The sequence below is a fragment of the Argopecten irradians genome, chromosome 6, assembly GCF_041381155.1.
Source record: "Argopecten irradians isolate NY chromosome 6, Ai_NY, whole genome shotgun sequence".
NCBI classification, from domain to species: Eukaryota; Metazoa; Mollusca; class Bivalvia; order Pectinida; family Pectinidae; genus Argopecten; species Argopecten irradians.
Window position 1 is genome coordinate 33,113,581 of NC_091139.1, and position 12,353 is coordinate 33,125,933.

At 33.6% G+C, this 12,353-nt stretch overlaps 1 protein-coding gene across 5 annotated transcripts in view; it reads left to right on the forward strand.

The window, feature by feature from the left end:
- The window catches only part of LOC138325673 (tubulin polyglutamylase TTLL7-like), a 47,973-nt gene that overhangs the window by 25,439 nt on the left and 10,181 nt on the right, over positions 1-12,353 (forward strand). For 4 of the 5 annotated variants that reach the window (XM_069271488.1, XM_069271489.1, XM_069271491.1 and 1 more), the window contains exons 8-15: positions 394-717; positions 1,276-1,370; positions 2,163-2,307; positions 3,500-3,712; positions 4,110-4,205; positions 5,513-5,557; positions 10,292-10,621; positions 11,172-11,306. In XM_069271488.1, the coding sequence (XP_069127589.1) occupies positions 394-717; positions 1,276-1,370; positions 2,163-2,307; positions 3,500-3,712; positions 4,110-4,205; positions 5,513-5,557; positions 10,292-10,621; positions 11,172-11,306 (1,383 nt within the window). The remainder of the gene's footprint in view (positions 1-393; positions 718-1,275; positions 1,371-2,162; positions 2,308-3,499; positions 3,713-4,109; positions 4,206-5,512; positions 5,558-10,291; positions 10,622-11,171; positions 11,307-12,353) is intronic. The other variant, XM_069271492.1, reaches the window with a different exon arrangement.

Here is a 12,353-nt window from a genome sequence, read left to right on the forward strand (position 1 = left end):
GAATAAATTTAAATCAAGCATGTCTTAAATCTATTTTTTATTTCAAAAGATTTAGAAACTGAATGGCATTTACATAGTTCAACAGCTAATCAGAACATGAATTGATCTTAAAATTGTTTCAAGTAATTAAATTTGAAATATTTTTAATGAATCAATTTTTTTAATATTTATCATCTAATTGTACTTTTAAGATGGTTCTATATTGTGTTTCTTCTGTTTAAATAAGTTTATAGTTAACAATTCATTGAATTTTGTGATATTTAGTGATACGGCAAAAATTATTTAAGATGAATATTAATAATTAAATTGATGCTATTGTCACATGATTCTTTTATGAGAATATTGTGATAAATAATTTCATTTGATTACTTTCTGTTTATCCTTGTATTTCAGAACCATTCATATATGCATTTAACAAACTATTCGGTGAACAAGCATAATGAATTCTATGAGAAAGGAGATTCTCTTAGCTCAGGAAGTAAACGTTCTGTACAGTACTTCCGTGAATATTTGAGACAAAATGACATCAACGATGGACTTTTGTGGCAGAACATTGGGGATATGATCGTTAAAACGTTGATCGTGTCAGAGCCCCACTTACTGCACGCGTACCGGATGTGTCGGCCGGGCGCTGCCCCAGGGAGTGATAGTGTTTGTTTCGAGGTGCTAGGATTTGATGTGTTGATTGACAGGAAGCTCCGCCCATGGTTGCTAGAGGTAAATATAATATGCTCACTTTGTTATTCAGTTTACTGTACATATATTTTATTGAAGCTCATTACTATCACCTCATGTAATGAAATGTTAAAAATTATTGGAATGTATTAGGATTCAGACACAGAATAGTGTCTCTCATTGTAGTGCCAAACTTAATAAGTGCCTTGATCAATTATCGTGAAATGATGCTGTACAATAATTAACTAATTTACTAATGTCATAAAGGAGTACTCTATATACTGTACAAGGTAATGTGTTGTCTTAAGTGTTTACAATTTTACACTCAAAACACAGGTTTTAGGAGATTTATTTTTTATAACTTTAAATTTAATACCTAAGGAAAAAATGCAATACTTTATTAGTTGGCAGTTTTTGGTTTTATCTGTAATCTTACATTCTGACAAAATGATTTTTTATCACAACATCACTTGGAGAGCTGATTGACAATGCTAAAAAAATGTCAATGAAAATATTATCTGCCCAAAAATTATCAACTATTTGGCTTAAGTTTACAAATGAAAGCACTCTTAAGCTCATAAATGTAACTTAACATTGCAGATAAATCGTTCACCTAGTTTTGGGACGGATGAGAAGGTAGACTTTGACATTAAGTCAGCCTTAATAGAGGACACAATCAGACTGCTCAATATCAAGTAAGTTTCCTAAAAATATCCTTCAAAATTAAGGATTTCTGCACCCATTTATTTACATAGCAGTCCATTCTGTGAATATTCTATTGACACCATCCTAATGTAATCCTTGTTTTTGCATTGGTGTCCCCTAGGAACCCATCCTTATGACTGTCTCTTAGAAAATCCCCTAGACACCTATCCCTATATGACCCTGACTGTTGTTGTCCCCCTGGACACCTATCCCTATATGACCCTGAGGGTTGGTGTCCCCCTGAACACCTATCCCCATATGACCCTGACTGTTGGTGTCCCCCTAGACACCTATCCTCATATGACCCTGAGGGTTGGTGTTCCCCTAGACACCTGTCCCTATATGACCCTGATAATTTGCATCTCTTAGATAGTTGTGTCTGCTGGTGTTCCTAAACCTACCAGACTATGCCATTAAGATATTGCTAATTCAGAACCCATTTTATGAAACCAAGGTATGTTTACATATCTATATATTGTTTTACGGGTACAAATATATAAAGCAGCCCTATATTCTGTCTTTGCAAATTACAGAGTTACCCCCCTTGCGGATAGGTATCCATTGTGACATCATTCACATCGTTTCACTGAAAATTATGATGTTGCGCTTGCAAACACATGACGTCACAATCATTACTTTAACTTTATTAAAAATCTGTTATGATAAATGCATAATATTGGTAATGTGGGGAAGTATCAGTGAAATCAAGTTCAAATATTAGTATATCAACACAACTGAGGAAAGAACACAGTTGATATATAACCATGATCATTTGTATTCAGAATAAGTGACAAGAGCAGAAACATGGCTGCCCAAAAAGCAGAGGCCAGAAAGAGGCTGTTCCGGCAAAATAAACGGGCTGATGGCCCTGACATTTCAGAATATGAAAAGAAGCGACAGAGCATAGAAAAACGGAAAGAGGAGCTTGTAAGTTTCTGATTCAGTCTGACGATAAACATAACTTATACAGCAGTATGTTTTTACTATGATTGAAAAGTACTTTTAATTATAAAAGATTATAAATCATCGGAAAACTCTCTAGAAATTAAGTTGAAACATAATAATATATAATTTTCAGAACTTTCAAACACTCAAGTTCATGTAATATAAAAACAAAAAGGATTGGTTTTGGTGAATATGGTTACATGTATCTTAGAAGTTGATGAAAATAATTATGTTGTAGAGGTTATTTTAATAAAGAAAGTTAGAAGGGTTAGGTCTGAAAGGAGAAGGTACGTTAAGACTCGAATATGGCCGCAAAATTAATTCTCGAGTAAAGAACAACATATTTTGTCATATAACAGTTGAATACATTTGCTAACACATTACATCCCGAAAATATCCCGCATGTGCCAATTATGTTCACTATGATGTCATCAACATGCAGTTTCCCGCCATTTTTCAAAAAAATCCTTGAAAAATCATACTTTTTGAGTTGTTTTCTCTAAAAATTAATGTGGCCACCTTCGTGGAGCAGAAAGAGATTTTCACACGTTGTGTATCTGTATTTACGCATATCCATGCAAAATATAAAGTTGCTCCAAGGTGGCGGCCAAATCCATTTCAAGCCTTTTCTAACCTAAAGATGATGAATTTCTAGCAAAATTAGGCGAGAAGAGGAAAATTATCAATTTGATGACGTCATAGGTGGAGTGGTTATAGTGTAGTGTCATAGTGTACATGGTTATAGAAAGTTATGTTTTGATGAATGGCAAGTATGAGAGTATTTATTGATGTTAAATTGATGTGGATCAGAGTTAATATTTTTCGGCCTGAAAAATTAACGCCAAATATTGGTCCTATCATATCTACTCCTTTGGCAAGAATCTTCAAATTTCACATATGTACCATAATGAATATAAGTCTCAACATTGTTACCTGAAAATCATATGTTTGGCTTACACTCTCTTGTTGCTTATATGAAAAGAAAAAAGAATAACCAAAAAACAGACAGTGCTTTGAATTAAAATGTATTTAAAAATCCCATTGAGATTGAAAAAGTTATGAGGAAAAAGTATGGTCAGAACCTGAAAATACATCTACGACAGTAAATCCATATTTGTTTGATTATTAGTTAACACGGGTAATAATTGTGTTTAAATATTTTGCCAATTTTCAGAAAGAGACACTTGCCAGGCTCAGGAAGGTATCTGCTAGGGAGGATTATGAAAACAGAAATCGTGGTCGATTCCGACGAATCTTTCCTCCTGATGATAAGATAAGACATGAGCGCTATGTCCAATTGCTATCGGCAACATTTGGAATTTTTATGTCAGGCAAAGCTCCAGCCATGCAGAAAGAAATCCAGAGAGTTTATAACAACAAATTAAAGGTAACTTTACTATTGTCATGTTGAGGTGACTCACCAGGAGCTGCATGTACATTCTTCATCATTTAAAAGTAAAAACAAAGAATTAAAAAATATTTCTGAGTTTTTTTGGTTTTTTTTTCGTGATAGTGTTGAAGATGGAGTGAAAAGTCACCTAACTATTTGCTGAATTTAATTTTACTCATATTACACCAAGAGATTAAGAGGTGGATATACCACTTAAAAGCCTACAAGGAGAGCAATAAAATTAAATTAAACATAAAAGGAACTTGATTGACAATATGATATGGCCCGTAAAGTGAAAAATTAAAAAGTAATTAGTTGTTTTATATATAAGTTTCTTAAATTTATAGGTTCTGAAAGACCTTTGATTTACTTGTTATGATGAAATCTTTTTCAGGAAGTAGATGTCATGGACATGTTAGCTGAATGTGAAGCAGATGAAAAAGAAGGGAAATATTTTACGGGTGGTACCGGAAAACCAAGAGGCCCAAAGGTGTGTAGAGTACTGTAGTCTGGGAAGGAGTTATCTCCCTTCTCCATATCCACCATTTCTTTATAGGTCTGGTGATAATTGATATTTCATATTTATTTCAAAAGTCTTTCACATGTCATTTGAATCATTATTAAAACAATCTGTAGGAAGCACACTGGTATCGGGTTGAGCTAAATTATTTCTCATCAAACTTTTATTTGCACTGAAATAGGTTCTAATCTAATCATGCATGACGTAAGAGAGAAAGTAATAATTCCTAATCATATCTAATAGAGCAATAGTCCATGGCATGATTATATCACATAGACATTCTGACATTCTAACAATTGGCTAGATGAAAAATATCATCATGTTTCATACATTCTTTTCCTTGTTAAGGGTTCAATGTTTTTTTTACATTCAAACTGCTACAGTAGTAGATGTACCCAAATTTTTTAGTACGCATGTTTATTTCAAAATTTATAAAAATCTTATTGTACATGTAGATTTCTGAGAGTAGAGTAGAATAGAATATTTATCATAATATATATGTAGAATGTTTTTTTATATATCTCTTATAGAATTTGTTTATTCACACCTTTTTTTTTTTGGACTATTACGGTACTGATCCCTTATGTATACTGTTATATATTAGGACAGTGTCTTTTGATAACAAAATTTTATTAGTGATTTACCTAATATCTGATATATCATGCTAGAAACCCACAGCCTATACTGTTTATATGTAGTCATTTTCGTAGAGATTGGGTTGTGCACTGGCTTCCATCAATGGTCAGACACAAAAAACACCCTTAAATAGTACTTGTTTGACACCCTTTTAAAACTTCTTATACCCACTTTCATGATACAAAATGTGTTAAAATTTTGGATTGGAGTTACATGAAAGAAAGTTAGCTTATCTTTAGAATTTATATTTCACAAAGATGAGGTCAAAATGTTGGTCAAAGTACCATTGTTCTCACTTGCAAATTCCTTAGCAATCTGATTATAATAAATTTCTGCCCCTGAAATTTCATAATAATTTGTAGAAGATGGGTTTGTTAAACTCTTTCACCCTTGAAGAGAAATTAGGACTCTCACAAATCTATAAGTAGTAGACTATTACTGGAATGAATGTGAAACGATAGGGATGGATACTAAGACAGCTAGATACTTTCATATTCTGTCTCTGGCTAGTCTTCAGAATAGTTTAACAATTTCTGTATCCTGTCATTGGAAATGCTGTTGGATGAACTATAGTCTAAGACATTTAACATCCTAGACGAGAATAGCTTGTTTTACTATAGTGAAGATATCCTTTATTACAGCCTCCTTATAACACAACAGGAAAGTTTCATTATAACCACAGCAAGGTAACCATGGCAGCATGTACCTCATATATCAACACTAACATCACTGCATGGACAGAGCTAGTCTCACATTTCAGCGAGCAAAAACATATTGTCAATCGTGATGCGAAAAAGCGTTCTTCTTTTTTCCATTTTGGCATTCATTGTACATATATTATCGTTATCGGCTATTATCTTTTTGAAATTACATCTCCATTTTATCTGCAAGATAAAAGTAAACATGTATCTTTCTTAACTGTTACCATGGTAACTTTAAGTTGTTGTCCTAATTAGAATAAAATTTGTGGCTGCACAACTTTACTTAATAATGTTATGTACTGGTGTAGTTGAAATATCAAAACAAAGTGTGAATTTGATCAAAGTGTAATTATGGATACACTAATTGAGAGATGAAATTTGAATAAGCTCTATAAGAGTAGAAATTGCTGTTTAAGTTTTAACCATATATCAGATACATGATCATAACAACCAATCATAGAAGACCTACTAACCAACCAATCAGAGATATTATATATGATCAGAACAACCAATCGTAAAAGACCTACTTACCAACCAATCAGAGATGATATATATGATCAGAACAACCAATCATAGAACCTACTAACCAACCAATCAGAGATCAAAAACTTGAGCAGAGCAGCCAGTTATTATAGGCATATTGTTCAACCAATCATAGGTCAGATACATGATCAAAACAGCCAATCATAAAAAAACATACTAACTAACCAATCATATAAATACATGATCATAAACCGATACTAACTAACCAATCATAGATAAGATACAAAATGTACATGATCAAAACAGCCAACCATGAAAAAACATACTTACTAACCAATCATAGATGCCAATTGTAATAGACATACTAATTAACCACTCACAGATCAGAAACTTGATTAGTACAGCCAATCATTATAGACATTATAACTAACCAATCATAGATCACATACATGATCAGTACAGCCAATCATAAAAGACATTTTTAACCAACCACCCAAATATCTTATATGATTTCAAAATTTTGATTATTGTGTCTACAACATATTCGTACAATAATTGTTAGGGTATTATTGTCAAAATAATAAATCGGAAAGAGTACAAAAAACATTTAGTAGGTATAATTATTGATACACAATATGTGTTCGCTCGCAGTGAAAACCTGTCTTTCTGTGCATTGTAAGTGTTTGGAGAAGCTATACTTGGTTTTCCAGTCAATATTAATATGTGATTTATATATACTCTACATAATCTCATGTTGGATTTCTCAGTGTCTATTTCTCTATGTATTTGTATAGTCCTATAGAATGCATGTCACTATATCAGCTAGATTCAAACACAAGATTTCATTTCTGTAGGGAATTTTTAATATGAATCAAATTATTTCAGATTGACCAATATTTAGTGGCCATGCTGGCTCATTGAACTCCATGCTAATTTAACATTTGATCATTTTCTTTTTCATTTGATATTCCAAAGTATTTATTTCAACAAAAGTTCAATTGTTTATTAATGAAAATTCATAAAAGAATCGTGTAGTCTTAGATACAGGTAAAAAAAAAAAATTGAAAATGTTGAAACTTGTGATATATTTTTTTCCCCCTAATTTTTCAATATTTTTGTGAAATTTCTGTTGTAATGAAAATAATACCATCATTTTTAGTTGAACTTTATTACTTTAAGTTCATAGAACATTGGTGATCTGAGGACTGTATATAAATTAAACCTTCAATTTAATTTGGTTCCTTTTAATGTGTCATACACAACCATACTCTAGATAGCCCTGAAAGGTAGAGATATAGATAGGTTGCCTCCTTTATGTCAAATTTGTTAAAAAGTTTATTTCATTTAGTCATTTCCCATATTAATTGGTATATTCATTATATGTGCAGTTTTTCATCCATCACATACCAAATTCAAATTTAGGTTGGATTGGAGATACTTATGTGTTAAAAAATTCTTGTTTTGATAGATATATACAGATGTATGTGAATTAACAAGAAAAATCTATATATATTTTTTTAATCAACTTGGTGATGTGTATAATATAATTATATGCATTTTTTAATTCATTTAAATCTATTATTTAATTTTTGACAATAACCGCTTTAAATTTTCTTTCCATCTAATTATATTCTAATAACACTCATGTGCTTCTAATAATTAATATATTCAGTATTTGCCACATGTGAGCAGGTGATGGGGTGTCTTAATTAATTTGCTCATATCATTAATTATTACAAAGTTATATATAATTCTATGAAATTAGTGATTTTTGTACACATATTAAGTAGAGAGAAGACCATGTAATAACCAAAGGTTTGATGATATTATTTGCTATATTTTTCCTTTTGCAGTTAAGTATGTTCCTGAATTATTCCAGAATTTTGCAATATACTGACTTCATGAATAGGGACACCATACATCATGCATGTCAATGATTTCATTATGAATCATTTTCTTCACAGGAAGCACCAGTTGTATTATTTAAGGATTAAAGTCTCTTTCTGGTGGTTCTATCGAAGGATAAAGTTGAGTAGGGTATCGATATTTGGAATGGGCCGCGAAGCGGTCCATGAAACAAATATCGATACCCTACTCAACTTTATCCTTCGATAGAACCACCAGAAAGAGACTTTAATCCTTATATTTACAGTCTTAACTATTATTTAATAGCTCAAAATTTACCCTTATTAGTGTTTATGGCATTTATAAGACTAAAATTGAATTATATCGTTTGGTTCCGACAGGCATTTGGAACAGCCACTCGAAGTTGCGGAAATTCCCGCCAATTTATCAATGAACATACAAATAAAATGAGTTCCGTCTGATGAAGCATATATCTGGGGTTTTCCCGGTATGAAACTATAAATCGTTTTATTTATCTGTTGTTAAAAACACCATGGTGCAAAGCACTTTGGTTTTAATCTTTTACTTCGTATGATTACACACGCTTACATAATTCATAACGTGGCAGGATATTTAACGTAGTTGTGACGCGGCGTCCGATTCAAACCGCCTGTGTCAAGGAGGTGTGACAAACAGAGAGTTTTTTCAATATGTGATCACTTGAGTTCTACTTAATCAGTTCACGTTTGAAATTACTTGAATACACGGATGTTTACATAGTTCCATGTCATTATTTCCGGATTTTGGAGATTTTCAAATGTATCGGACGTCGTTTCGAGGAACATGTACAAACACAGGTAGGCCCACTACTGTAAACGTTTACCGCTCTCAAAATATTAGCTTATATTTATATTGTTGTTTCAAACACTTCAATAAATATTAGAGATATCTATTACAAGTATTGTAAAGCTACAATTGTAGGATTCCGTTTCATTCATATTTCGAAACACCCAAACGTACATTGTGTATGTAAGGCCTACTCTCGCCGATTCACAGTAGATAGCCTTACGTACAGGACTTGTCTGTCCCCAGAGGCGAACAAAAATGCATTATCGTGCTAGGTCGTTTTGGTTAAACTTATGCAACTCAAAGACTGATGTTGTCCTAACATATTTTATCCATTTGCGTACAACCAAAGATGTTAAAAATACAAATAGGATGTAGATCTACATGTTGTAGCGAAAAACACAGACTCATTGCACCGACACACAACATGTAAACATTGCGACGTCATCGGAATGTGCAAAAGTGTACATTGTACAACAGTGTTTATTTATAATACTCACGGAAGCATTGCTCAAAGAGGTACGGTAGTAACATAAACAATGTAGCTTTTCTACATTTGTATTTACACACGTACATGTATATGTGTTAAAACCTATTTTGATACATGTACATGTTCATCGAACGTACGTTCGGTACTGAAAACACCAAAAGTTTCTGATTTGGACCATCATAAATTCATCCGCACGGCTCCAAATTGCGCGTGACATACTCAATCTATCGAGAAATAAAGTTGAGTAGCCTTTGGTTGAAATCAACGGGGTTTATACTATCAATTCACCACTGACTGTAAATATTCTGTTATAGCGTTAACATATACTGTAGCTTTCATTCATTAAACCAAAATGTTTTGATATCGATCTAGAGATTTAGAAAAGAATAGAGAAAAGGAATAGTTATTGTGAGTCTTTCTCTTAATTAATTACAGGCTATCTAGTTCAATTTGGTTCCGTCTGCCAACTTTTGGGAACGATTCATCTGAATATGTATATATATTCTTATAATGGTTGAACATTAGTTATGATAGGGTTAGGAGGAATGAAGGTAATTTTCAAAGTTTGACTAATGTGGCTTCAGTTAGTTACCATATGACATTGTGCTACTGGGTGACATCATGCTTTTCAATCAAACATTTATGGATGTACAGTGTTTCTGTTTATTACAGTAAATCATCTGTCTTTCGCGTCTACGAAATTTTGCAATTTTTATTTCAAAACAAGTTAGTGAAGATTTCCATTCGCATATTTAAAAAAAATTCCTAACAATATCAATGATGTCAATATTATTTCATAGTGATAAAAATTTACTTGGATCACAAAATTCGCGAAAGTAAATTGCATATGAAAGAAAGTTGTTTTGTAGTATACATATCTATGATATAGTGTTCCGAAAGAACTACAGGGTATATATTTATAAATTTTCAAAGGGCACTGCATTGAACATTATAGACAATTTTTGAAGAAATCAACCTATTTACCTGTAGTATTGGATATTGCAATGAATAAAAATCAAAACTTAACATATCACTTAATTTGATTTACATTTTAGCCATTAATGAGCATGCCTGTCAGTGTCCCATCACCACTGGAGCACGACGAGGACGAGGATGAAGAAATGGAGGATGAAGAGACGGAGAGTATGTCTGCGTCAGGTTCCCCCTCGATGGCACGCCAGGGCTACCATTCTAGACGACCCGGGTCCTCAGGACGGCCCGACAGCAGGCTGAGCAATGATGGCACATCAAGTACTTTCAATTCCAGGCCAAACTCAGGAGTGAGGTCAAGACCAACTAGCAATATGTCTGCTACTAACCAAAGGTCAAGGTCATTGTCCCGTACAGGCAATGGGAAACATACGCCTCTTCAGCGATCTACAGTGGTATGTTAGTTTTGTAGATATTTCTGTATAATACAACCTGATGGAAAGTGCTGTTAGGTGTCTTTGGCACCATATATCAGTAAAATATATTACACAATAAAATGAGCAATAGTTTTTCACTGTTACTTGGAGACACAACATGAACATACCACAGTCTCCCTAAACACATAATCACAAAATGCTATATATCGCATACAGAGAAGGCTGGCTTCAAATGACATTTTGAAATCATGTCATACAATATAAAGCTAATGTTGACATTTCTTTCCATTTTGAAATACTAATGAACTATATTTATAATATTATATACTTGATATTAGATGATTATTTTCAGTCTGTACACATTAGATATCTCTGTATCGGAATATGTTATAATATCAACTGAGAAGTACAATTATGCCTTACCAATTAACTCATGGTTAATTAAATGTTGTTCTTGCTAATCTATATTGTGCTGTATTGTCACAATCATTACAATGTAAATTATGTGCTTAGAAGCTATATACTTGACTACACAAAGTTTTAACAAATTGTACTCCTTTGTACACAGGATGATAACTTCCTAATGAGTGTGGTAAAGGAACGCGAAGACGAGCTGACAAGGAAGACGCTGGTCGCTCTCAATGAGATGAGAATCAAATTTCCAGGCAAATCTGACCAGGAGGCTGAGTTCATCCTTGATAAGGTAAAATCCTAACACACCATTAACACAGTAAAGGTGTAAGGAAGTCAATTGATGTTTTTAGCCCACCATCATCAGATGGTGGGCTATTCAAATCGCCCTGCGTCCGTGGTCCGTCGTCCGTCGTCCGTCTGTAAACAATGCTTGTTATCACTATTTCTTAAAAACTGCTGCAGGGATTTTGTTCAAACTTCACATGGAGGGTCCCCTTGGTCCATATTTGTGCCATACAGATTTGAGGCGGATCAGAAAAACAACATGGCCGCCAGGCAGCCATCTTTGATTTTGGCAGTTGAAGTTTGTTATCGATATTTCTTGAGAACTACTGAAGGGATTTTGTTCAACTTCACATGGAGGTTACCCTTGGTCCCTATTTGTGCCATACAGATTTGAGGCTGATAGGAAAAACAACATGGCCGCCAGGTAGCCATCTTTGATTTTGGCAGTTGAAGTTTGTTATCGATATTTCTTGAGAACTACTGAAGGGATTTTGTTCAAACTTCACATGGAGGGTACCCTTGGTCCCTATTTGTGCCATACAGATTTTGCGGCTGATCGGAAAAACAAGATGGCCGCCAGGCAGCCATCTTTGATTTTGGCAATTGAAGTTTGTTATCAATATTTCTTGAGAACTACTGAAGGAATTTTGTTCAAACTTCACATGGAGGTTACCCTTGGTCCCTATTTGTGCCATACAGATTTTGAGGCTGATAGGAAAAACAAGATGGCCGCCAGGCGGCCATCTTGGATTTTGATAGTTAAGGTTTGATATCCCCATTTCTCAAAAAGTGCTGAAGGGATCTTTCTCAAATTTAATATGTAGGTTTCCCTAGGGCCCTTGTTGTGCATATTGCATTTTGGGACCAATCAGTCAACAAGATGGCCGACAGGTCGCCATCTTGGATTTTGATAGATAAAGTTTGTTACCGATATTTTTCAGATAGTACTGAAGGGATTCTTCTCAAATTTCACATGTAGGTTTCCCTAGGGCCCTAGTTGTGCATATTGCATTTTGGGACCGATCGATGAACAAGATGGCCAACAGGCTGC